This window comes from Anolis sagrei, chromosome 8 (assembly GCF_037176765.1).
Source record: "Anolis sagrei isolate rAnoSag1 chromosome 8, rAnoSag1.mat, whole genome shotgun sequence".
NCBI lineage: Eukaryota > Metazoa > Chordata > Lepidosauria > Squamata > Dactyloidae > Anolis > Anolis sagrei.
The window spans coordinates 29,860,214-29,887,308 of NC_090028.1; the positions used below are offsets into that span (position 1 = coordinate 29,860,214).

The following is a 27,095-nucleotide window of genomic DNA, read 5'->3' on the forward strand; positions in this document are numbered from 1 at the left end:
TTCACTGCCATTTGGGGGGGGGGGGGGGCTACACTGTAATGAAAGTTGGAATGCTTTCCATTTTGGGTTCCATATTTGAAACCAGACAGAAATATGCAGGGTTTTCCTCTTCTGTGTTGACAATACTCCTGTATGGCTTGACTGAGCTTTGTTTTCTAAGTGCTGCAAAACCAAACAATATGTAACAGCAAAATATCATGTTTGAATATGGTTGAATGCTTTTTTGGGGCACTGGCTGCCTCACAAAAGTCTCCCAAATCCTGCCGCACAATTAGAGCCATGGAAGGGAAACGATGCTGCGTCTCTCCTGAGCTATTTGCAGGGTTAAGAATGCAAAGTTTTGTCTTCCTCAGTAGTCTCACCCTCCGGTGGAACAACTTCTAGCAGCATCTGAAGATACATAGTGATGGGGTCTGAAATGATAGAAGTTTTCAAAGATTAGAGGCCTTTCTTTTACTATTTTTGTAAACTCATTCCCTGCTTTGCAAAAAAAAACAACCAAAAAACATTTCTTAAATGCAGTGTTGACTATTAGTAGCAATAAACAATTTTGGGTGAGAATCTTCCCCTTAGCTAGCAATTGAGCCATTTGAGCCTGTTTATTGATGTGTACATCAGTTCCAATAATGTATTTTCAAAGGCTTTCATGGCTGGAATCACTGAGTTGCTGTAAGTTTTTTCGGGCTATATGGCCATGTTCTAGAGGCATTCTCTCCTGACGTTTCGCCTGCAACTATGGCAAGCATCCTCAGAGGTTGTGAGGTCCTTACAACCTCTGAGGATGCTTGCCATAGATGCAGGTGAAACGTCAGGAGAGAATGCCTCTAGAACATGGCCATATAGCCCGAAAAAACCTACAGCAACCCAATTCCAATAATGTTAGTTAGGCTCACCCTTCCAAATACCGCAACTCCTTAATACAGTTCCTCATGTTGTGGTGACCCTCAACCATAACATTATTTTCGTGGCTACTTCATAACTGTAATTTTGCTACTGTTATGAATCGTAATGTAAATACCTGATATGCAAGATGTATTTTCATTCACTGGACCACATAAATTGGCACAAATACCCAATACGCCCAAATTTGAATACTGGTGGGTTGGAGGGATTGGTTGTGTCATTTGGGAGTTATAGTTGCTGTGATTTATAGTTCACCTACAATCAGAGCTTTCTGAACACCACCAATGATGGAATTGAGCCAAGCTTCTCACATAGAGTTGTAGGTTTTACTGGTGGGAATGATGGAATTGAGCCAATCATGGCACACATAACTCCCATGATCAACGGAAAACACTGGAAGGGTTTAGTGAGCATTGACCTTGAGTTTTGGAGTTGTAGTTCACCTACATCCAGAGAGCACTGTGGACTCAAATAAAGATAGATCTGGACCAAACTTGGCATGGATACTCAATATGCCCAAATGTGAACATTGGTGACGTTTGGGGAAAATAGACCTTGGCATGTGGGAGTTGTAGTTGCTGGGATTTATTGTTCACCCGCAATCAAAGAGCATTCTGAACCCCACCAACAATAGAATTGGGCCAAACTTCCCACACAGAACCCCCTACTTTGAAGAGACTCACTGGCACAAACCTCCTTCCAGCCTCACACACTTTCCCTCACTCACACGTGCGCACTGTACTGCCATGCGCCAAGCAAACCTGCTCTCCCCTTCCTGCTTGGAGTCTCAGTGGGAGGATTTGCTGTTTGTTTCCAAAAGAAGAGAAGGACAGGCAGAGAGATTGTCAGCTTTTTCTGCCAAAGAGGTTCCTAAGACCATCAGAAACCTCCTTGTGACCTCCCCAGGGGTCCTGACCCCCAAGTTGAGAAACGCTGCTCTAACCTTTGCATACCATTCACTTCTCAATCGTTCTGCAGTTTCCTTTTGGGGCAGGATTTCTTTTCCAGGTGAAATAGTCCCAGATTATTTTTTACAAAACATAAAGACATTTTTAAAAAAATGAAGAAATTACTCATAAAAACCATATACTCACTTGAGATTTTTTGGGCCCAACCAAATTTAAAGTGGATGAAGAGTACATAAAATATAAGTCCACTAAAAATAAACAGGACGCAGTACAAATAGGGCAGCTCAGGGGCGGTGATAATGGGCGCCAGGACCAGGACGATGGCAACAAGCATCACGATAATGGGGATGATAAGAGGCACCTGCAGCACAGAAGAGCAACAAGGTGAGATTTCAGGATGATGTGCACACCGGACAAGCTCCAGATGTGAATGCTGTACGTAGGGGGAAACAAGTAGAATACCTGCACTGAATGAGTAAGATAAATAACACAGGAATTGTAGTCCTTGGTTTTTGCTGGAGTTTGGTTCCAAAACTTCTCATGGATATATACTCAAATTTATATACAATGGTGTCCCTTATATAAAGTGGTAAAATCTTTTGAAAAATGGCTATTCAGAACTTTTTGGAAAAACCAGAGACCTCAAAGGCTTTTGGAAGCGTAATCCTTTCAGAGATTGAGTGTTGCTCTTTATTTACTGTCCTGGTAGCCAGATTTTGTTCATTTTCATGGTTTCCTCCTTCCTGTTGAAATTGTCCACATGCTTGTGGATTGCAATGGCTTCTCTATGTAGTCTGACATGGTAGTAAGAGCAACACCCAAAAGCAGGGGAATTCCAGACAAGAATCAATCTGGGCCAGCTAACATCTCCCAACAAAGGATTCCCCCAGGCAGCAACCAGCCAGGCTTTGAAGCTGCAAGGCTATTAAATGCCAATTAAGGTGGCCATTTGCAACATTCACACTTGCCTCCAACGGACAAGAGTTCTTTCTCCCACCCTGGACATTCCACAGATATAAAAACCTCACTTGCCTAGATTCCAACAGACCTCACAACCTCTGAGGATGGTTGGAGGTGAGGTCTTGCAAGAAGAGTTAAGAGGGCTGAAACCGACACACAGAAGGTTTACACACCTGCCAAGTGTCAGACCTGTCTGTTGCTTACCATTCAGAGCAGGCCTGGGCCAACTTGGGCCCTCTCTCCAGGTGTTTTGGACTGCAACTCCAACACTTCCTATATCAATCGACCCAAAATTAAGGGGAATATATATTCCCTAATTTTAGGCAATTTTCCTTCCCATCAATCTGCAAATAAAGCCCGTGGCCAAATACAAAACGAACCATTTTGAATGTATTGTCAAAGGCTTTCATAGTCGGAATTACTGGCTTGTAAGTTTTTCCGGCTGTATGGCAATGTTCCAGAAGCATTCTCTCCTGACATTTTGCCTGTATCTATGGCAGGCATCCTCAGAGGTTGTGAGGACAAAACGTCAGGAGAGAATGCTTCTGGAGCATGGCTATACAGCCCGAAAAACTTACCAAAACCCAAATTGTATTTAAATGGAAGATATGCATATGAGGAAAACCATGTGGTAGGAATTAAAACTGTAGAAGAGTTGGAAAAGAACATAAGTTGTTGCAAGGATTATGAAGGCAAATAGGATAACTAAAGAAACCTGAATACAATGTGTTGTCAAAGGCTTTCATGGCTGGAAACACTGGCTTGTGAGTTTTCCAGACTCTCGGGCTATGTTCCAGAAGCATTCTCTCCTGACATTTTACCTGCATCTATGGCAGGTATCCTCAGAGGTTGTGAGGATGCCTGCCATAGATGCAAGCAAAACATCAGGAGAGAATGCTTCTGGAGCATGGCCATACAGCCCAGAAAACTCACAGCAACCCAAGAAAAAACTATTAGAATTACTCACTACTTTCTTTAAAAAATCACTGAAGAAGTACATCACTAGCACAAGCTCAGGGGGAACCTGCTGCATAATGTTCAGCTTCTGTCTACAGAGTTGGACATTCTTTTTCATTTGGCTGCAATAGGAGGGTCTCTGGGTGATGCTCCAAAAACATAAACTAGATCGTACAAACGTGGATGCCTATGCACGCTAACCACAACTCTGGCTAGAACCGGAACAGACACATCCTGTGTTAGGATTGACAAAGCAGGTATGTTATATAGGATAGGAACAACAACACAGCATAGTCTGCATAAAAGAGCAAGGAAAGGTATAAAATGGATCTTGGGACTATGACCATTCACCAACTCTAAATCCTGGGGTAAATCATACAGGAATATGTTGTACAAAAGAGATGCCAGCATGAAGCCCTGCTTGACCCCATGTGTTGCACTAATTCTAGAATCCTGTGTTAGGAGTAATAGCAGTAGTAGCTCTGTGAGCAAAGAAACTGCAAGAATATCCTGTAAACTGGTGAAAGAACTGAATACCACATATCCCTTGCCCTCACCCTTTGCTTCTACAACACTGGAATTGAAAGGGATGAGACTAATAGAACTGATACGTTGCTATGGATCAACTCAGTTGCCTACATTTTGGAATGTGTCTTTGCTGATGGAGACTATCTTGATGGATATCGTTTAAATTGAGGTTTGCAGCGCTGTACAGTACTTACACGGATAGGCCTCTCTTTCTCTTTCCTAGTAAAACGCATGACAATAAGTCCTGCTATCGTTAAGCCATAGAACAGCCAAACGGCAAAGCTGAAGTAGTTGATGAGTGTATTGATGTCTCCTGGGATGATATAAATTATAGCGACACCACCCTAGAAGAGAAAAGAAGATGGATTATGGAGCAAGACTCAACGTACAGTAGAGTCTTGCTTATCTGACCTTCACTTATCCGACATTCCATCTTATCCGACACCCCCTTTTCCTCCAACATTTCCCCTTCAATTCAAGGAGCGCTCCCCAACTCTCTCCATTCCCAGTAAGTGAAAAAAGGCAAGACGAAGTGGAGGAGGGAGGGAGGAAAGAGGGAAAAGAGGCAGGACCGGAAGTGGAAGCATCCCCCCCTCCTTCCCTCTCTGATTTCTACGCTCCTTATAACGAATCACACCCGCTGTACCCACCAAATTATAACGATCACACAGAGGCCTACCAAATTATAACAATGACACCACTACAGATTAGCTCACCAAAAATATAAAAGGGAGAATAGTTGTTGAACCAACAGAATATTTAAAAGCTAGGAACTGGGAACCATTGGAACTGTGAGACTTAAAAGAATTTATTGTCGAAGGCTTTCATGGCTGGAATCACTAGGTTCTTGTGGGTTTTTTCGGGCTATAGGGCCATGTTCTAGAGGCATTTCTCCTGACGTTTCGCCTGCATCTATGGCAAGCATCCTCAGAGGTAGTGAGGTCTGTTGGAATTAGGATAATGGGTTTATATATCTGTGGAATGGCTGAGGTGGGGCAAAGAGCTTTTCTCTGCTGGAGCTAGGTGTGAATGTTTCAACTGACCACCTTCATTAGCATTTGAAGGCCTGGCTGAGCCTGGGAAAATCTTTTGTTGAGAGGTGTTAAGATGTGCCTGGTTGTTTCCTCTCTGCTGTTTTGCTGTTGTAATTTTAGAGTTTTTTAATACTGGTAGCCAGATTTTGTTCATTTTCATGGTCTCTTCCTTTCTGTTGAAATTGTCCACATGCTTGTGGATTTCAATGGCTTCTCTGTGTATTCTGACATGGTGGTTGTTGGTGTGGTCCAGCATTTCTGTGTTCTCAAATAATATGCTGTGTCCAGGCTGGTTCATCAGGTGCTCTGCTATGGCTGACTTCTCTGGTTGAAGTAGTCTGCAGTGCCTTTCAACACCTCTCAACAAAAGATTTTCCCAGGCTCAGCCAGGCCTTCAAATGCTAATGAAGGTGGTCAGTTGAAACATTCACACCTAGCTCCAGCAGAGAAAAGCTCTTTGCCCCACCCCAGCCATTCCACAGATATATAAACCCATTGTCCTAATTCCAACAGACCTCACTACCTCTAAGGATGCTTGCCACAGATGCAGGTGAAATGTCAGGAGAAATGCCTCTAGAACATGGCCCTATAGCCAGAAAAAACCCCACAAGAACCTTAAAAGAATTATTTAAAAGGTTTCCGCTGTCTCCATATTACTACTGAACAGGCTGAGGTACTGATTGTTCTGTGACCCACACTATGTCACAATAGGTTTCCTAGAGGCTGTTATAAAGCTGACTTGAATAATACTTTTACCACAAAGGTATTCCCACTGAGGCTGGTATAAGTTGGCAAAAATAACAAGAACTTTTATTGAACCAACTTGGATATTTCAGGTACAAATGCTTGATGGTTTCAGTAAAAATCTGGCATACAAAGCTTGTGGTTACGTTTGAGAAGAGATCTTAAAAACTTCAAGGTTACAAGTCTTAAAGTTTCTACACAGAAAATTACTTCAGGAAATGAATCTCTGAAAGCAACTCCCACAAAAATCCCCCTTAGGAAACTAACCAAAACCTGAACTAGCCTTCCTTAAGGAAAAAAACAGACCACTAATGGGGTTCTGCTCCCACACAGTATTCTAGCTATACTTCTCTATAGCTTTCCTGAATACTAAACAAAAGACTGACCCAAAGTCCTTCTTCAAAAACCCAAACTGTTCTCATTAACATCCTTCCCAAGCTCCCACTCCAAACCCCCAACTCTAAACTCTCAATCTGAGAACTCAAGCCCCAGTTTAAAAGTCACTTTTTTCCTCCAGATCACTTAGGCTCCGCTCCCATCGTTCTAACCAATCCTAGTGGTCTAACTTTCCCTCCAAGACTGCAAGTTCAGCAGCTCAGCGGTTTAACTTGCTGCATCACCAGGGGACTTAGGACATAACTATTAGGTGTTCACATGTATGATAGGAGCACCCTCTCCATAACTGAAATCCTTTGAAGCCCACCTTAGCAGAACTCTGTCCCTTGGTGGATATGAAGGTGGGCTTCAGTGGTCAGATGACACTGTTGAGATCGCATTTACGTGTCTGATGCAAAATTGCAGCCATGCTCCTTTTTATACAAAAAGATCTGACTTCAACGCTTCGGATATCATACTTACATAAAACAGGATAGCGGGTGCTGGAGTTAACCGCTTAATGCTGATGTAAGATAGCACCTTGAGCATGTGTCCTTCGCGACCGGCCACATAGACAAGCCTGGGGGAGGAGGGGAGGGCAAATGGAGACACTGTCATATGGTGAAATCCAATGAAAAAGGGGACAACAAATGATTCACCTGGGCTCCATCAACACTGCCATCTAAAATCCAGATTATCTGATTTGAAGTGGATTATATGGCAGTGTAGACTCATATCATCCAGTTCAAAGAAGATAATCTGGATTCTCCGCTTTGATAATGCAAATTTCACAGACTACCACTCAAGGAAACACAGTTACACGCAAGCAACTTGTCTTTATTTGCTTTAATAATCTATAATCTATAGATTATTATTTAATAATCTATAGCAGGCGTTCGAATAATTAGTGCAATGATTGGTTAATGAACTTTTATTTTATTTATTTATTTATTTACTTTACTTATATACCGCTGTTCTCAGCCCGAAGGCGACTCACAGCGGTTCGCAATCAATAAAAACAGCAATAATTCAATGCAGCATATAACAACAATTAACAACTTAACACATTACCCAATCAATTACTACAATAACCAATCACAATCATCTCATCATCAAGACATAATCCAGATTCGTCATCCATTGTTCCATTCCTATGTTCATTGGAACGGAATAATGGATGACGAATCTGGATCATGTTTTTGATGATGAGACAATAGTGAATAGTGAGTGGTTATTGTAGTAATTGTTTATTAATTATGTAATATGTTAGGTTGTTAACTGTTTTTACACTGTAGCATTGAATTTTTGCTGTTCTTATTTGTTGTGAACCGCTGTGAGTCGCCTTCGGGCTGAGAACAGCGGTATATAATTAAAGTAAAGTAAATAAATAAATATAATCTGGATTATCTGCTTTGATAATCTGGATCATCTGCTTTGATGATCTGGATTATCTGCTTGGTTGATCTGGATTATCTGATTTGATAATCTGGATTATATGGCAGTGCAGAAGGGGGCAAAAGAAAGAACATGAGCAGGAGGAATAAGAAAAGCCATGTGTGTTAAAATGTCTCTTCTGCACAATTGTTAAAGCACAGAAGGGCAACATGGGGCCTTCAGAATGCTGGTGGACTGCCCTTCCCATCATTCCTTGCTCATTTGCAATGCTAGTAAGGACTGATAGGAGATGGAGGGGTCATAAATTGCTTTCCAGATATTAAATGCTAGAGAGTATTAACATTATATTGTCAAAGGCTTTCACAGCTGGAATCACTGGGGTGTTGTGTGGTTTCTGGGCTATGTGGCCAATGTGTTCTAACAGCATTTTCTCCTTTAGTTTTGCCTGCATCTGTTTCTACTGGCATTTTCAGAGGATCTGATGGTAGTCAATTGAGTAGAGTGTGCGTGTGTTTGTATACACACACACACACACACACAGAATAATGTCCAGGGAGGGAGAGAGAACCAATGTATATTAACCAAGTGTGAAGGGTGCAATTAGCAAGCCTGATTTGCAAGCGTTTGCATGGAATCCACCCATTAGCATGTGAGTTGCCGAGAAGATTGCATAGTCAATAGTAAGGGCATCTGCTTAGAAGTAGCCTGGTCTTCGTTCTCTTTGAATTGTTTGCTGCCTGGAGACATCCTTTGCCTGGGTGGTGTTCACTGACCCTTGATTGCTCACTGCCTGGGGGCTTCTTGCGTCTGGGTGGCATTCACTAGTCACTGTCTTGATTCTGGTATTTCTCAGTACTGGTAAATGAACAGAATCTAGCTTTGAAAAATTAGGTAGAAGTTTTTTTTTAAAAAAATTCCATATTTCTGTGTATGAAACTGTCGTGGCGCATTGCTAGAAACCATACATTTTCACTTGCAGAAACGTGAACTGGGGTTCCGCACGGGGTCGTTTTGGGTTTTACCTTCCAGCAGTAAAACAAGTCCCGTTGGCTGCTCCGATGGTGGAAAAAGCCACAAAGAGAGGAACGATCCAAGAAGCAGGATACAGAACTCTGTCTCCAAAGGTCTGTGTGGAAGAAATGGAAATAATGCGGTATTTAGAGAGAGAGTAATGTCAAGATCACCGTATCAGCCTGGGTCTGGCTGTTTTGGTTCTCTGCCATAAATAAGAGAGCTGGTGTAGATAAGACATCTGTTTTGAAACTGCAGTTAACAAACTGTGGGCAGAGTGTTTGGCCACTAGGGGGCGGATGGGAGTTGGGGCTGATCTATACAGGATGTTTGAGTGGGAAACTTTAGAACTGTCTTTTTAGGTTTATGGAAATAATAAACCACTTGTCTCTATAATAATAATAATAAATAATAATAAACTTTATTTATATCCCGCCACCATCTCCCCAACGGGGACTCGGGGCAGCTTACATGAGGCCAAGCCCAAACAACAAATTACAATAAAATAAGATACAAGTTACAATAAAATAAACAACATCGCAGTAAAACACAGAACATATGATACAATAAACAAAATACAAAAAAAAGTAAACCAAACTTAATGACAATGAGCGGGCCGCATGTACATAAAATGATTTAAAAATTTCAGTGTGAGATAAAGGAGCAGAATTATTTGTGGGTGAGAACTCATAGAGCAGTGGTTCTCAACCTCCCTAATGCCACGACCCCTTAATCCACTTCCTCATGTTGTGGTGACCCCCAACCATAAAATTAGTTCCATTGCTACTTCATAATTGTCATTTTGCTGCCGTTATGAATCATAATGTAAATATCTGATATGCAGGATGTATTTTATTCACTGGACCAAATTTGGCACAAATACCCAATACACCCAAATTTGAATACCGGTGGGATTGGGGGAGGGTATTGATTTTGTCCTCTGGGAGTTGTAGTTGCTGGGATTTATAGTTCACCTACAATCAGAGAGCATTCTGAACTCCACCAATGGTGGAATTGAATCAAACTTGGCACACAGGACATCCATGACCAACAGAAAACACTAGAAGGGTTTGGTGGGCATTGACCTTGAGTTTCGGAGTTGTAGTTCACCTACATCCAGAGATCACTGTGGACTCAAACAATGATGGATCTGGACCAAACTCTACATGAATACTCAATATGCCCAAATGTAAACACTGATGGAGTTTGGGGAAAATAGAATCTTGACATTTGGGAATTGTAGTTGCTGGGATTTATAGTTCACCTACAATCATAGAGCATTCTGAACCTTACCAACGATTAAATTGGGCCAAGAACCTCCATAACTAACAGAAAATACTGTGTTTTCTGGTGGTCTTTGGCGACCCCTCTGACACCCCCTCACGACCCCCTCAGGGGTCCCGACCCCCAGGTTGAGAAACACTGCCGTAGAGAGATAGGGTGATAGACTGACCTTTGTACAAGGAGGGGGCGGGTGAACTCCTAGGATAAAAACGTTAAGGGGAGCAATAAGTTAAGAATATGTAACTACTCTCCAAAAGCGTTTTATTGTTGTGAGCTTGATTTTAACTCCAAGATCTTCCAGAGTTTGACAGAGTAAAATAAAGACACCTTATTAAAAATATCTAATTTGCTTCTCTAAAAAGACATGTAACTTTTATACAGGAATACCATATATACTCAAGTATCCCTATGTTATCCAAAGCATGTCTATCTATCTATCTATCTATCTGGAGTTACACTTAAATCTATTCATGAGTCCACGTGCCCACATGATCCTCAAGACTGGAGTCTCACCACGGCCACGGCTTGCGACTGCAGAAGTTCTGTCGACGTCATGACCGTGAAATAGGAAACATTGATCAGGATGTAGCAAATGGTGACCAGCGGTATTCCAATAATGATAGACAGTGGCAGGTTTCTAAATAAGATAGAAAGAGGAGAACATAAAGATAACTCAATTGTAAAACGGGGTGGGGTAATAGTTGAAAGTGCTGGACTATGACTCTGGAGACCAAGGCTCAAATTCCAACTCACAATGACAAATCGCGTCTGAACAAATGCAGCTAGAAAAACCCCTGACAGCAGGCCTGTAGCGAGGGGGTGGTTTTAGGGGTTCAACCCCCCCCCCCGAAATGTTTCAGATTTTTTTTTAAAAAAACCTGGTTTACTCATGAATTTTAACTGGTTAACCAAATCCCCATGCTGTTTATGAGATGCAAAAAATTAAGAGTCCCTCCAGAACTGTAAATACTATCCCAAGCAAATATTGACAATTTATTCACACTGTCATTACTTGCAGCAATAGCCAATGTAGTGAAGCAACCAAGTTGGGGGGGGGGATGTTGAATGCTCTCATTAAGGAGGCCAGACTTGGTGGAGGTGGTTGACAGGGGTGGAGCTGCAGGCTATTGAATGTTGCTCTGCCCCCTGCTGTGCTCTTTGCTTCAGCGTGAGCTAGGAGGCAGGTTTCAAACCCCCACCCCCCCTTGAAATTGTCAACCCTCCCCGAAATTTTTTTCTGGCTACGGCCCTGCCTGACAGGTTCACCTTAGGGTTGCCTCAAGGACCGGAAGGCATATATCAACAATAGAGGAAAACATTGCTGCATGATAATGTTGTCGAACACAGCACACATCCCCAACTCAATTATTTATAGTTTGCTAAGGGCACCAGAATAAAACAAATGATTTTCTTTCTCTTCTCTGCTGAACTTCTGCGGCTCCAGCAAAGAGGGAGACCAGCAGACTGACCAGAAGCCACAACCCCCTTTAAAGTTCATTTTTAATGGTTATATTCCTTTTATTATTAAGTTCTAATACATATCAGCACACGTGTGGACCAGATCTGCAACAGCAAATCTCATACAAAGACACTATCCTTTTCCAAACGTTCTCTCAGCCAATCCGGGGAGGAAGCAGGAAGCTTGAATGGAAACTGAACTGCTTAAAAATCCATTCTGTCTGTATTCATGTTCATGTATGTACATTTTGGCACTATTACTATTATATTTATTTGCAGGCGAAACGTCAGGAGAGAATGCTTCCAGAACATGGCCATATAGCCCAAAAAACCTACAACAACCCAATTCCCAGAATAGTTTCAACACTGACATGGCAGCAACTAATTTCCATTACATTCACATAGAATTTCCTTAAAAGAAAAACTGATCCCAAATGCCACCCCCCCCCCCCCCCACACACACACACCAATGCATCTTAAGGTAGCATTTTCACACAGGAAGTGACTTGCAAGCTAACTTCTGGTTTACTTCCTGTTCATATTTATTTATTTATGTATTTACTTCATTTATATACCACTTTTATCATCCCTGGGGGGACTCAAAGCAGTTTCCAGCATATTCATGGAAAAATTTAATGCCTCACAAAACATGAAAACCTAACATAAAACAGTAGCATAAAACTATCAATTAAATCATAAAACGTAAATACATTTAAACATTAAAACAAGGAATTACAAACATATTAAAATAAACAGTAAAACACATAATCCAAAAGCATGGTCCAGGCCATTCCAGTATCAAATAACTGTAAGAACTGGACATAATCCGTGTTCGATTCTTATCCTGCTTGCTGTCCAAATGCTTGGTCCCACAGCCATGTTTTTGCTTTTTTCCCCTGAAGGCCAAGAGGAAGGGCACTGATCTAATTTCATTGGGGGCGAATTTTGAAAGACGAGGGGCCACCACTGAGAAGGCCCTGTCTCTTGTCCCCACCAGTTACACCTGCGAAGAAGGTGGGACTGAGAGCAGGGCCTCCCCAGACAATTTTGGCCTTTGAGATGGTTCATAGAGGGAGATATGTTTGGACAGGTAAGCTGAACCGGGACCGTTTAGGGCATTATAGGCTAAAGCCAGCACTTTGAATTGTGCTCGGTAGCAGACTGGCACCACGTGGAGCTGGCATAACAGGGGGATTGTGTGCTTCCTGTACCTCGCTCCGGTGAGCAATCTGGCTGCCGTCTGTTGGACCATTTGAAGCTTCCCAACAGTCTTCAAAGGGAACCCCACATAGAGTGCGTTGCAGTAGTCTATTCAGGATGTAACTAGAGTGTGGACTACTGTGGCCAAGTCTGACTTCCCAAGAACAGAAAGTCGGGGGGGGGGGGGGGGGAGAGGTCAAATTGCCTCCATATTCCCTAAGAGGACATTTAGGGTAGGGGAACGTCTTTTTAATTCAAAAAACTTTTGGGGAAGGGGAAAGCCAACTTCCCCAATCCCCGTTTTAAACAAACAATATTGCAGGCTTTAGCACTTTAATTCAATCCACACAATGTGCAGCTAACAGCCTACATTGCATTTTGCTCACCTATAAGGATCTTTAAGCTCTTCCGTAATATAATTGAGTTGATTCCTGGAAGAAAAGAAGCACCTTAACAAGGCTATTTTCCCCATGAAACACTGAATTTGCAAGAAAACTCCATTCAATCCAATGGGATTTGTTTTTAAATAACCATGCATTGATTGGTCTGCTAGGTTGCAACAGCTGATGGTTATGAGAACATAGTTACTCTGCCAGAGAACTGTGTGAGGGAGCAATATGTTCCTACAGTGGCCTCTGAGAAACACAAGACAAGAAAATTAGCATTCTTTTGCGAAGAAGAAGAGGAAGAAGGAGAAGGAGAAGAAGAAGAGGAGGAAAAAGAAGAGGGGGGAGAGGAAGAAAAGGACAAAGAAGAAGAGTAAGTAGAGGTGGGGGAGGAAGAAGAGGAAGAAGAGGAGGAGGAAGAGGAAGAAGAAGAGGAAGAAGGAAAAGAGAATGAAGAAGAGGATGAAGAGGAGGATGAGGATGAAGAGGTGAAGAAGAAGAGAAAGAAGAGGAGGAATGATGATGAAGAAGAGGAAGCATAAGAGGAAGAAGAGGAGGAGGATGAAGAAGAGGAAGTGGAAGAGGAGGAAGAGGAGGTGGAGGAAGAGGAGGAGGATGAAGTAGAGGAAGAAGAGGAGAAAGAGAATGAAGAAGAGGAGGAGAATAAAGAGGAAGAAGAAGAGGAGGAAGAAGAAAGATAAAGAAGAAGAGGAAGCAGAAGAGAAAGAAGGGGAGGAGGAAGAAGAGGAGAAAGAGAAAGAGAATGAAGAAGAAGAGGAGGAGGATGATGAAGAAGTGATGGAGGAAGAAGAGGAAGAGGAGGAGGAGGAGGAAGAGCAAGAAGGATGAAGAGGAAGTATAAGAGGAAAAAGAAGAGGAGGAGGATGAAGAAGAGGAAGAAGAGGATGAAGAAGAGGAAGAAGAGGAGGATGATGAAGAAGAAGAGTTAGAAAAGGAGGAGGAAGAAGAGGAGGAGGAAGAAGAAAGAGGAAGCAGAAGAGGAAGAAGGGGAGGAGGAAGAGGAGGATAAAGAGAATGAAGAAGAAGAAGAGGAGGAGGAGGATAAAGAAGAGATGGAGGAGGAGGAGGAGGAAGAGCAAGAAGGATGAAGAAGAGGGAGCAGAAGAAGAGGAGGAAGAAAAGGGGGTGGAGGAAGAAGAAGAAGAAGAAGAGGAGAACAAAGAAGAAGAGGAGGAGGAGGAGGAAGAAGAATATTTATATCCCACTTTATCTCTCCCAAAGGAGACTTAAACCCTGTCCCACAGTAAATGATACTGGCGACAAAATAGGTACAAACCAACCTTCATCATGATAACGATCGAGTTAGTTCTCCATGACGCTACATACCCTGAACTTCAGCGGTAGATGATTTATCAAGTTTATACCTATTATTAGTTTCTTCGATTGCTTTGACTGACAACTTTTGGAAACAGGTAAGGACAGCTGTATGCAATTAAGGAAACGAAGATTTCATTCTTACAAGATTCAAATCAGCCATAAATCGTTATACTTTAACTTCAAACGACAACAATAAAAAATAAATGCATTACCATCCGTCATATGCCCAGAGCCCATTATAAAACGCCAGGCAGATGAGACCCACAGAAAGCGGGGGGCCATCAAATGAATTTTGAAAATTTTGAGTGTTTCCTGCAAAACAAACATTTCATACCTCTGACAAACTTGACGCGGATCCACCACACTCTCCTCATAATAAATCTATTAGTATATCTACATTAATTCCACATGACAGTTTGTGTTTTAATACCAATCTTACATCATTGATTGTCAAAATGGACAGGTGTATTTTGGGGTTTCTGGAATCCCCCTGAGAATCCCCCAGGAAGCACTAGACGAGGCCAAGCTCTCTAGAGCAGTGGTTCTCAACCTGTGGATCCCCAGGTGACTTCAGCTCCCACACATTTCTAACCGCTGGAAAACTGGCTGGGATTTCTGGGAGTTGTAGACTAAGACACCTGAGGACCCGCAGGTGGAGAACCACTGCTCGAGAGGATCCTGTTGGAGTTCAACCTGTGATTGTGTTTCAGGATCAGGGTGCTTTGGATGTGGGAAGTGATGTCAATGAGTTTCAAGATGGCAATGGTTTGGTCAAGGATATTGATGCAGAGAATGGCCAGGAGATCCCTGTTCAAAGTGTAGTTTCCCATGGGAATGTCCCTGAAGGGTGTGGGGATGACAGTGTGCTCCCAGAATTGTTACCAGAGTTTTCCCATGATAGGGAACATGAAAACAGCTCAGCAGCTGGCCCAACTGCAGAAATTAATGAGAAAATAGGTGTATTGTCGAAGGCTTTCATGGCTGGAATCACTAGGTTCTTGTGGGTTTTTTCGGGCTATAGGGCCATGTTCTAGAGGCATTTCTCCTGACGTTTCGCCTGCATCTATGGCAAGCATCCTCAGAGGTAGTGAGGTCTGTTGGAATTAGGACAATGGGTTTATATATCTGTGGAATGGCTGGGGTGGGACAAAGAGCTCTTCTCTGCTAGAGCTAGGTGTGAATGTTTCAACTGACCACCTTCATTAGCATTTGAAGGCCTGGCTGAGCCTGGGAAAATCTTTTGTTGAGAGGTGTTAAGATGTGCCTGGTTGTTTCCTCTCTGCTGTTTTGCTGTTGTAATTTTAGAGTTTTTAAATACTGGTAGCCAGATTTTGTTCATTTTCATGGTTTCCTCCTTTCTGTTGAAATTGTCCACATGCTTGTGGATTTCAATGGCTTCTCTGTGTATGTAGTCTGACATGGTGGTTGTAAGAGTGGTCCAGCATTTCTGTGTTCTCAAATAATATGCTCACTACCTCTGAGGATGCTTGCCATAGATGCAGGCGAAACATCAGGAGAGAATGCCTCTAGAACATGGCCATATAGCCCGAAAAAACCCACAAGAACCTAGAAAATAGGTAGACAGGAGGAGATCAGTCAAGACAGGAGGGCCGAACAGTGGTTTCGGCGTTCTGTCAGGCTTTGAGAGAAAAAGATAAGAAATTCTTAGCTAAAGCGAAACCAATTTCTGAGTGCTAGAGACATAGCTAACGAGGAGATAAAAGTCCCAAATACAAGATACGTAGTCAGATGAAGCATTGTTTGGAATCAAGTCAAGATCTCGTCCTTGTTTCATGGAAGCTTTGCTTGGAAAATTAATGTTTTAAGTGCCTTTGTTTCATGGTTTTGATTCTTGGATTCTATGCTTTGGATTAATGTTTCCTGACTTCTTGCATTTTATTTGGGAAATTTTGACTTGGCTGGACTATTACCCTGGACTACTTTCGTCCTGCTTATCTTCCTACCTAATTGGATTTACCAATTTCTTTAAAGTGCTTTTTTACTTTAGTGTTTTTTAATTATCTTAAATAAAAGGATTGTTTTCCTATCCAACGGTGTGGTGTTTAAAGTCAGAGGGCTTTTCCCGTCCTGGAGTGCAACAGATCCTGTAGTTTTGTAATATTTAAAAAGTAACTTTTTCGAGCTTTTCACATAGCAAATTCTTTGGGTCATTCTTTGGGTGCCCAATGAATGAGTTGCCTTTGTTGTGCTGTGTCATCTGAAATGAAGAATGAACCTACCTTTAGCAAGTAGAACAATGCCACTTATAATGATAATGACAACGATCACCATTTTAGCAGCAGTGAGGACATTCTGCAGGTAGCTGGCCAGCTTCACACTCAGCGCATTCACGGTTGTAATAGTCACTAAAGGAGGAGACAAAAAAAAAAAGACTCATAAGAAATGGCCAAAACTACAACATTGATTGAAGACCCGTCAATTTTCAGTCATGAGTTTTAACTTACATTCTATTGCTACTATTTGTCAGTTCTGTATATCTGTGTTTGACATTTGGGAGTTGTAGTTGCTAGGATTTATAGCTCACCTACAATCAAAGAGCATTCTGAACTCCACCAACGATGGAATTGAACGAAAGTTTGCACACAGAACTCCCATGGACAACAGAAAATACTGAAATGGTTTGGTGGGCATTGATCTTGAGTTTTGGAGTTGTAGTTCACCTACATCGATAGACCACTGTGGACTCAAATAATGATGGATCTGGACCAAACTTGGAAGAAATACTCAATATGCCCAAATGTGAACACTGGTGGATTTTGGGGGAAATAGACCTTGACATTTGGGAATTATAGTTCACTTACAATCAAAGAGCATTCTGGACTCCACCAACGATGGAATTGAACCAAACTTGGTACACAGAACTCCCATGACCAACAGAAAATACTGGAAGGGTTTGGTGGGCATTGACCTTGAGTTTTGGAGTTGTAGTTCACCTACATCCATAGACCACTGTGGACTCAAATAATGATGGATCTGGACCAAACTTGGAAGAAATACTCAATATGCCCAAATGTGAACACTGGTGGATTTGGGGGGAAATAGACCTTGACATTTGGGAATTATAGTTGCTGTGATTTATAGTTCACTTACAATCAAAGAACATTCTGTACTCCACCAACAATGGAAGTGAACACACACACAGAACTCCCATAACCAACTGAAAATACTGGAAGGGTTTGGTGAGCATTGACCTTGAGTTTTGGAATTGTAGTTCACCTATATACAGAGAGGAGGAGGAGGGCTTTTGGTGTGATGATATGCCCGCTGTTTCCAAAAAGGATGAGAAGGATAGGCGGAGAGATCTTCAGCCTTCTCTGCCAAAGGGTCCCTAAGACCATCAGAAATATGTGTTTTCTAATGGTCTCTGGTGACCCCTCTGAAACCCCCTCATGATCACCTCCCAGGGGTCCCAACCTCAAGGTTGAAAAACGCAGTTGTGTGACATTTGGCTTGAATTCTTGGGTTAATAGTCTTGATGTCCTGGCAATTATGCATTTATTTTAAATCTCTCGACCCCTAGACCTGATGTGTTTGTGTGGGACTGTGTCCCTCTTCTCTGGAGCTAGCCATTGACCATAACACAGTGAACTTGAACTTGACTCAAGGCTGAACACATCCATTCCCAACTAGAATGCTTCTAAGATGAAACTAAGCTACAAATCTAAAGGTATTCGATTTGTCTGAATGTTTTCCCACTTGTTAATTGGAAATACAATATTTCCGCTAATTGTTTATCCTAATCCAAAGCCAAATACTTACCGATCGCTACAGCAGCCAGACACTTGATAACAATGATGGGAGGGTCGCATCCCGGATAAAACGGAGCCGAGACGTATTCCGCAAAACTGAGGCAGATGATGGCAAAAGAAGAAGGCTTGATGACGATGAGGCTTGCCCAGGAAAACAAATACGCAGGAATTGGGCCAAATGCTTCCATCAGGTAAGGATATTCCCCTCCTGATTTTGTTATCATCGTGCCAAGTTCGGCAAAGCATAGTGCTCCTGAAGGAACAAGAAATTGAGGTTTGTAAAAGACATTAAGTGATATGTGTAGTTATTTATTATTGGTGGTGCAACAGGTTAAACCGTTGAACTGTTGAATCTGCTGACCTAAAGGTTGGCAGTTCGAAGTCGCGAGTTGGGGTGAGCTCCCACTGGTAGCCCTAGCTCCTGCCAACCTAGCAGTTCAAAAGCATGCAAATGTGAGTAGATCAATAGGAACCGTTCTGATTTTTTTTTTTTGTCGTGTCAGGAGCGACCTGAGAAAGTGCAAGTCTCTTCTGGTGTGAGAGAATTGGCTGTCTGCAAGGACGTTGCCCGGGGGGACGCACGGATGATTTGATGTTTTATCATCCTTGTGGGAGGCTTCTCTCATGTCCCTGCATGAGGAGCTGGAGCTGATAGAGGGAGCTCATGGACGATGAAAGCAACAGCTTCCCTGGCAGCCAGAAAAAGTTAAATAGCCTCTGTGTATGTCTGTTTGTATGTTTGTATGTCAAAAATTGGCATTGAATGTTTGCCATATATGTGTACACTGTAATCCGCCCTGAGTCCCCTGCGGGGTGAGAAGAGCGGAATATAAAAGCTGTAAGTAATAATAATAATAATAATAATAATAATAATAATAATAACAATAATGGTTAGTTACCTAGCGTAGCAAGTACTCCACAGGCTGCCCAGATGACTAGACAAGGTCCAACAGCTCCAACGTTGGCTAGAACCGCCTTGGGAGAGATAAAGATCCCTGAACCGATTACGGTCCCAACAATGACACAGATGCCGCTGATCAGACCCACCTTCGAAAGAAAGGAAAGGAAAGAGAGTAAATCTGAGAGTGGTTTGGTATCAAATATTTCACATACAATGCAATTACAACATGGTCAGGGAGGTGGAAGGGAAGGGTTGTTGGGCGAGTGGGCTTATTAACAAAAGACGCTCCTCATAAATGTAACTTATTAGCAGCAGTATGACCCAGCACCAATAGCCAAAAGTGATAAAAAGAATAAAAACACAGAGAACAATGTTATCTCTTCCTTAGGAGGCTTTTCTTGAAAGCAAAATAATATGGTTGCACTATTTACATGAACAAGGTTTCCATAACACTTTTTTTCCATGTCAAGAGTGACTTGAGAAACTACATTTATCTCATACCAGAAGCAACTTGCAGTTAACACAAATAAAGTTCTTTATGCTTCCTTCTTTGCTTCCACGCTGGGCTTCTTTCTCATACAGAAAAAAGTTTCGCTCTCACAGAGCTTCCTCTCACACCGAACTTACACACAACATGCTGGAGATTTACACATGAGGTCTTCAACTTAGGGCTTCTCTCATCGAAGTCTTCTCACACCAGGCCTCTCACACCCTGAGGCTTACTAACTCTGAGGCCTACCTCACACTGAGGCCTACTAAGACTGAGGTGTTCTCATACTGAGGCCTCTCATAGACTGAAGCCTCTTCATACTCAGGGCAAATAACACTGAGGCGTACTAAGTTAAAGGCACACCTACTTATATTGAACTGCAGCATTTGCTGATTCCTTGCATCCATTTAACCCTTACAGAGCTTGATTTAATAATAATAATAATAATAATAATAATAATAATAATAATAACATTTTATTTGTGCCCCACTACCATCTCCCCAAGGGACTCGGTGCGGCTTACATTAGGCCGAGCCCAAATACAACAATACAAGCAATAAAACAACAATACAAGCAATTAAAATAAAAACATAGACAATAAAATATACAACATTATCAATAAGACAACACACAATTAAAAACAGTGGGAAGGCCAAATGTAAAATTTGTAATTTTATATTTTTGTAATTAAAAACACCTAGTTGATGTTCAATATTTCTGACAAGCATTACAATTTAGAAAGTTACAATTTAAAAGCAATTTATTCTTTTTACTCATAATACTGGAAAGGTTATGTCTTGCAATTAAACATTATTATTGTAGATCAGGCATGGCCTGACTTCGGCCCTCACTCCAGGTGAGGACTTCAACTCCCACAATTCCTAACAGCATTCCAGACAGCTGATGTTGGCTCGTGCCTGTTGCCGATGCTGTTTATCCGGCCTATATCAAGTGCTTTCTAATTATTTCTCGATGATGGGATTTCAGCATTGATAAAGTGGCATGAGGCTGAAAAACATTTATGACAAAATTTCTTGCAAAAGCTAACTTTTAATAGAAGTTATAAAATTTACTTGCAGCATCAAAAAAACCAACTTCATTTTTTAAAGTTACTTTTTAAAACCCTTGTTATCAAAACTCCTATAACTCCCGAGTGCCCTGTCACTTCTATATTAATCTGGAGAGTACCAGGGATTAGCATAGGATCCTGCAGGTAGGTGACTTGACTACAGTCTTCCTGTTAGGGATTCCTCATCTTCGGAGGAGGAAGGGGAGCAGGGAAGTGCTCAGGAATTGGAGGGAGAAGAAGAATCAGATGATAAGGGTTTGAAAGTGCACACATTTCTAGAGAGACAGAGCACAGATGGCGTTCAGCTAGGATAGCTGCTAAAAACGCTGAGCTAATTGGGAGATGCCCTGGCACCTCCTGCATAGGGAATTCAGGGCTATAAATCAGTAACAGGAGCAGTCAGCTTTCGTTGGTAACAATGACCCTGATACTGATGTTTTCACTCCAATGGAAGCTGCTTTGTGTCTGCTGCTAAGAACTTAGTTCATCATCCGTTGTCTGATGGAAAACTGGTGTTTCTTTTGGGACTTCGTAAGAGACTTTAATTTGTGTCTAGATTAAGACTTCCTTTTCTTTTGCATTTTTCAATTGCATTTGCTTATCCTTTATGTTTGCTGAAGTAAAGCATTTTTCTTTTACTTTCAACATTGTCTAAAGGCTGTTTTTGAAGGGCAACTCAGGACACTTCCCTGGGTTGTTGTGTGTTTTCAAAGCTGTATGGCCATGTTCCAGAAGCATTCCCTCCTGACGTTTCACCTGCACCTATGTCAGGCACCCTCAGAGGATGCCTGCCATAGATGGTGAAACGTCAGGAGAGATTGCTTCTGGAACATGGCCATGCAGCCCGGAAAACACACAACAACCCAGTGATTCTGGTCGTGAAAGTCTTCAATTATACAGTCTTCCCTGCTCAGTTGTGAATGTGATGTGCTGAATTTCAACTGTTTACTTTCCACTTAAGGCAATTATTAGTAGCAGTATCAAACAGGAAGGCTGTACATCTTCAATCATCTGGAGAGGCTCTGCTCACGCTCCCACCTCTATCGCAGGCGCGATTGATGGGGACAAGGGAGAGGGCCTTCTCGGTGGTGGCCCCTCGACTATGGAACTCGCTTCCCAAGGACATCCAGGATGCCCCAACTCTGGCAATCTTTAGGAGGAGCCTGAAAATGTGGTTGTTCCAGTGTGGCTTTCCAGAATAAATGAAACTCTCAGCAATATGCCCTCAAAATGTACTTTATTATTGATTTAGGATTGATTTGCACGCCCTATCCCCTCTGAAAATTTCTATCCCAGTTATCTCCTACCTTGCTCATGCCCAGCATTATTTTTAAATTTTAATTTTACATTTGGCCCAGCCATAGGTTTTTAAATGCTTGTTGTGTTACTGTATTGCTTATTTTTTATTTTTGCTTATGAGTTATATTTTAACTGTTTTGTATTGTTTGTTTGCTATTGCTTTATTATTGTTGTATTGTGGGCTCGGCCTTATGTAAGCCGCACCGAGTCCCTTGGGGAGATGGTAGTGGGGTATAAATAAATTATTATTATTATTATTATTATTATTATTATTATTATTACACAGAGCCAATATGAAGTTCGCACCTAGGCTTAATCTTTATTTACAAGGAAAGTCTTTCTTCTGGTTGGCATTCTCAGGCTCAAAGCAATTGCTTGGCAAACTAGTTTTCAAGTCAATCCTTTTCTTTTTGTCTCTGTGAATATGTTTGCTTGTTTGTTCCCGAGACCATGCTACTGAAGCGTTACTTGAGGTTTTGGAAAAGCTTTGAAACCTGGATAAACAACGTACAGTGAGAAACACTCTGTCCTCAAACACAGTCTTTTCTTTGTGTTCAGCACACAGGTAACTGCTAATTTTAAACCTGGCAAATGAGTCCGAGGAGAACACAAAAATGCAGGGCTTCTGTGCACTGCTATCGTCAGGTCTAATAATAAAGCAAATGACAGCAACAACCTGTGTTACAACGCAAACATCAGCCAGGCCTTTCAGAATGTTTCATGATCGTCTCTCTGTTTAGTAATGCATGCTTTACTAAAGGTTTTTAAGATCTATTTTAAGAGTGCTGTGGTTTTTAACTATTTATTTATCGTGTCATCAGCAACCATTGTATTACAATTCTAACAGAGCAAAACAAACACAGAGATTAAAAAGAAAAAGAAAGAAAAAAGAAAGAAAAAAACCACACAGATTTTGCAAATTTGGTATTTGGTTAAATGTCCTTTGACCAGTATCTGGCCACTTGGAGTGCCTCTGGTGTTGCCGCAAGAAGGTCCTCCATCGTGCATGTGGCAGGGCTCAGGGTGCATTGCAGCAGGTGGTCAGTGGTTTGTTCTTCTCCGCACTCGCATGCCGAGGATTCCACCCTGTAGCCCCATTTCTTAAGATTGGCTCTGCATCTCGTGGTGCCAGAGCGCAGTCTGTTCAGCGCCTTCCAAGTCGCCCAGTCTTCTGAGTGCCCAGGGGGGAGTCTCTCATCTGGTATCACCCATGGATTGAGGTGCTGGGTTTGGGCCTGCCACTTTTGGACTCTCGCTTGCTGGGGTGTTCCAGCGAGTGTCTCTGTAGATCTAAGAAAACTATGTCTTGATTTAAGTCGTTGACGTGCTGGCAGATACCCAAACAGGGGATGAGCTGGAGATGTCTCTGCCTTGGTCCTTTCACTATTGGCTGCTACTTCCCGGGTTTTTAACTGAAACTGTCAATTGTTTATAACTGAATTTTTAAAATACTTTTTATGTTTAATTCTCTTTCAATGTTTGGATATTTGTATATTTTATATTTCATGCTGCTGATGCTTTTGTGAGTCTCCTTCAGGAGAGATAAAATGGGGTATACATAAATATAATCATCATCATCATCATCACCACCACCATTATCATCATCAGCTTAGGAGATAACTTTGCTTGCCTATCATGGAGCATTTGAATGGGATCCTGTAAACTGGATCATTTTTGTTTTTTTAACAACATAGTACATATTGGGTTGCTGTGAGTTTGCCGGGCTGTATGGCCATGTTCCAGAAGCATTCTCTCCTGACGTTTCACCACATCTATGGCAGGCATCCTCAGAGGTTGGGAGGTTTGTTGGAGACAAGGCAAGTGGGAACTTCAGGGTGGGAGAAAGAACTCTTGTCTGTTTGAGGCAAGTATGAACGTTGCAATTGATCACTTTGATTAGCACTGAATCAAGGCTTGGCTGCTTCAAGGCTTGGCTGCTTTCTTCCTGGAGGAATCCTTTGTTGGGAAGTGATTAGCTGGCCCTGATTGTTTATTGTCTGGAATTCCCCTGTTTTTGAGTGTTTGTTGAAAAGAATTCCAGACAAGAAACAAACCCTTCCAGTATTTCTGGATGTAGGTGAACGACAACTCCAAAACTCAACGTTAATGCTCACTAAACCCTTCCAGTATTTTCTGTTGGTCATGGGAGTTGTGTGTGCTAACTTTGGTTCAATTCCGTCGTTGGTGGAGTTCAGAATGCTCTTTGATTGTAGGTGAACTATAAATCCCAGCAACTACAACTCCCAAAAGACAGAATAAATCCTTCCCCCAACCCCATCAGTATTCAAATTTGGACGTATTGGGTATTTGTGCCAAATGTGCTCCAGTGAATGAAAATACATCCTGCATCTCAGATATTTACATAACAGTATCAAAATTACAGTTCTGAAGTAGCAATGAAAATAATTTTATGGTTGGGGGTCACCACAACATGAGGAACTGTATTAAAGGGTTGTGGCATTAGGAAGGTTGAGAAAGACTGCTTTAGGTGGAAAGGAGTACTAGAGTTAGGTGTCATCTGCATATCCCCGGCACCAACAACAAAACTCTGGATAACCTCTTCCAGCATTTTCATGTACGAGGATTGAATGAAAAGTAATGCCTCCACCTTCGTTACTTGGGTTTGGATGGGAATATTTTAATAAATCAAACACAGAAATAATCCTCAGAATGTGCTCTTTAACTACCACTATTCCCTTTTTCCACATAATCACCAGACAATTGGATACATTTCTGCTAACGATGAACAAGTTTTCTTATGTTGTCACGGAAGAAGTCGACACTCTGTTTTGGGTATCCATCATGCCCAGATCTTCCGATAGCCAAGCAAAGCAATAATGTGACCCATACATTCTTGTGAAATGCTGAAATTTCTCTCTGAGTGATACAACGATCGTCCTGAATCAATCTGTCAACCTTTTGCTTGTGAAACTCAGTGGTTGCTGTCACAAGACGTCCAACTCTTTGTTTGCCACACAAGTCAGATGTTCCCACCTCAACATCTTTAAACTTACTTGCTCAATGACACACAGTACTCACATCAACAGCTTGCATTCTTTGATGGATCTCCTTTGGGGTGACACCTTCTTCTGTCAAGAATTCAATGACAGCACATTGCTAAAGTTGCATTGACCGACTGTCTGTGCAGAGTACCATATTTTGCACTTTAACAACACAACCATTCAATGCTAAGGCTTCCCACCCAAATGGAACTGTAGAGGAGAGTCTACTGAACAAGCCAATACCTGCTGCATACCAGTACTGCCATCTGTTGAGGAGTTACGAAGGTGGAGGCATTACTTTTCATTCAACCCTCTGGGTGTTTTGAACTTCAACTCCGACAATAATTCCAAAGAGCCGGTAGGCTGTTAGGAATTGTGGGAATTGAAGTCCAAAACACCTGGAGGGTCCAAGTTGCCCAGGCCTCTGCTAGAAGCATTTAAGTTACTTCTCCTGGGGATTTCATGTTAAGGCCATAGAATGGCTGACTGTAGTGTAGATATTACAAACCCATGACTGCATAGATCTCTGTTCCCAAATGGAATCAGAACAAATCAAGGGTTGTGTCTGCATTTATCACCAATTAGGGAAGTGCACATAACGATATGATCAGCTAGACTACTAATTATGTTAGAGACCCTAAATTGGATCTTCTTAGGTCCACATCACGGGAGCACGTAAGGAAGGAGACCCAAAAAAAGATCAAAAACAAGGTTCTTCATGAAGAAGACGGACAGTCTGGCAGCATACGCAGATGCTACCCTTCAAGTGACTGCCGCGTCTCCTTGGCTTTTGTACATTGTTATATACCCTCAAGTAAACAAGAACATTTTTTTGGTCATGGAAAGTACTCTCTTTCCAGCCCTTCTCCCTTGACCTTTTGATGGAAAGTACCTTCTTGTACCTGCAGACTCTGTGCTTAACCACAACCTTTGAACTTAACCACAACACAACTACTTCCTATGTAGGCTTGAACTTTGTATGACCTCTACATGTCACATCTTGTTTCTTAAAAACATTTTCTTCCATGTTGCTCCTTTTCTACAAACAAAGGGTATATTTCTCTTTTTCTGTTAATTTCATTCAAAGCCCCTTGCTTAGCGTTTGGAAATTTCACTCAAAGACCCTTTCAATTGTAGATTGTATAGCAGGTAACCAACCAATATGTGTTTATCCATAATAATAATAATAATAATAATAATAATAATAATAGTAATAATAATGAACTTTATTTATACCCCGCCATCATCTCCCCAAAGGGGACTCCACAACATATTTGCAGGATATTTAAGCCACACAACTGAATGCATTTCAGACAAAATTAAACAAAGACAACATATGACAAGAGTCTTGCCTCTTTTTGTAGGTTCATGGATTTAGATTTCTTGCTTTCGAGGGAAAGTCCATCTGGTCCTTGGTCCGAACTCCGTTTCCTGTGTCTTATGCTTTCGTCAGCCATGATGTGATGCTGATAAAACAAACCAGCTGATGGTAGTAGATCCTGAAAACAAGACAGAAGAGAGGTTTTTGGCCGCCATCAAGGGCTGACCTTTTCCACCTGCCGTAGACCTCCAACCTGAGTCTGTAAATAGGTTTTGTTGGATGGCAAATGATTTAGCTTGTCTTCCAATTTATTAAACACTAGCTTGGGTACCTAGTGGTACCCAGGTTATTTGAAAAAGGCATTGCTTGTTTTGGGGTGTTAGGTCATATCATTTATTTAATTAGTAACACTATTTATAGTAGCCCCCGGTGGCACAGTGGGTTAAACCACTGAGCTGCTAAGCATGTTGACCGAAAGGTCGCAGTTTCGAATCCGGGGAGAGGAAAGAGCTTCCTCTGTCAGCCCCAGCTTCTGCCAACCTAGCAGTTCGAAAACATGCAAATGTGAGTAGATCAAAAGGTACCGCTCCGGTGGGAAGGTAACGGCGCTCCATGCAGTCATGCTGGCCACATGAGCTTGGAGGTGTCTATGGACAACGCCGGCTCTTCGGCTTAGAAATGGAGATGAGCACCAGACTCCAGAGTCGGTTATGACTGGACTTAACGTCAGGGGGGAACCTTTACCTTTCCTAACACTATTTA

The 27,095-nt window shown here is 41.9% G+C and overlaps 2 protein-coding genes across 2 annotated transcripts in view; both read right to left on the reverse strand.

Moving 5' to 3' along the window:
* Window positions 1-43: 43 nt before the first annotated feature.
* Window positions 44-26,496, reverse strand: SLC7A9 (solute carrier family 7 member 9). Its single transcript, XM_060787933.2, has 12 exons — window positions 26,365-26,496; window positions 19,151-19,298; window positions 18,262-18,504; window positions 16,722-16,847; window positions 14,694-14,793; window positions 13,144-13,188; window positions 10,613-10,736; window positions 8,827-8,930; window positions 6,893-6,989; window positions 4,451-4,600; window positions 1,998-2,172; window positions 44-413 (listed from the first exon to the last, which is right to left on the reverse strand). The coding sequence occupies exons 1-12, from the start codon at window positions 26,467-26,469 to the stop codon at window positions 325-327; spliced, it is 1,506 nt and encodes a 501-aa protein (XP_060643916.2). The 5' UTR covers window positions 26,470-26,496; the 3' UTR covers window positions 44-324.
* Window positions 26,421-27,095, reverse strand: part of CEP89 (centrosomal protein 89) — a 91,693-nt gene continuing 91,018 nt past the window's right edge. The window contains exon 19 of the mRNA XM_067471102.1: window positions 26,421-26,511. Within this exon, the coding sequence (XP_067327203.1) occupies window positions 26,451-26,511 (61 nt within the window). The 3' untranslated portion in view covers window positions 26,421-26,450. The remainder of the gene's footprint in view (window positions 26,512-27,095) is intronic.

Coding starts and splice junctions, on each gene's coding strand:
- SLC7A9 (XM_060787933.2), bottom strand. CDS start 26,469: ATGGCTGACGAAAGCATAAGACACAGGAAACGGAGTTCGGACCAAGGA. Junction 18,505..19,150: donor TGGAGTACTTGCTACGCTAG/GTAACTAACCAT, acceptor TTGTTCCTTCAG/GAGCACTATGCTTTGCCGAA. Junction 6,990..8,826: donor ACTTGTTTTACTGCTGGAAG/GTAAAACCCAAA, acceptor CTCCTCCCCCAG/GCTTGTCTATGTGGCCGGTC.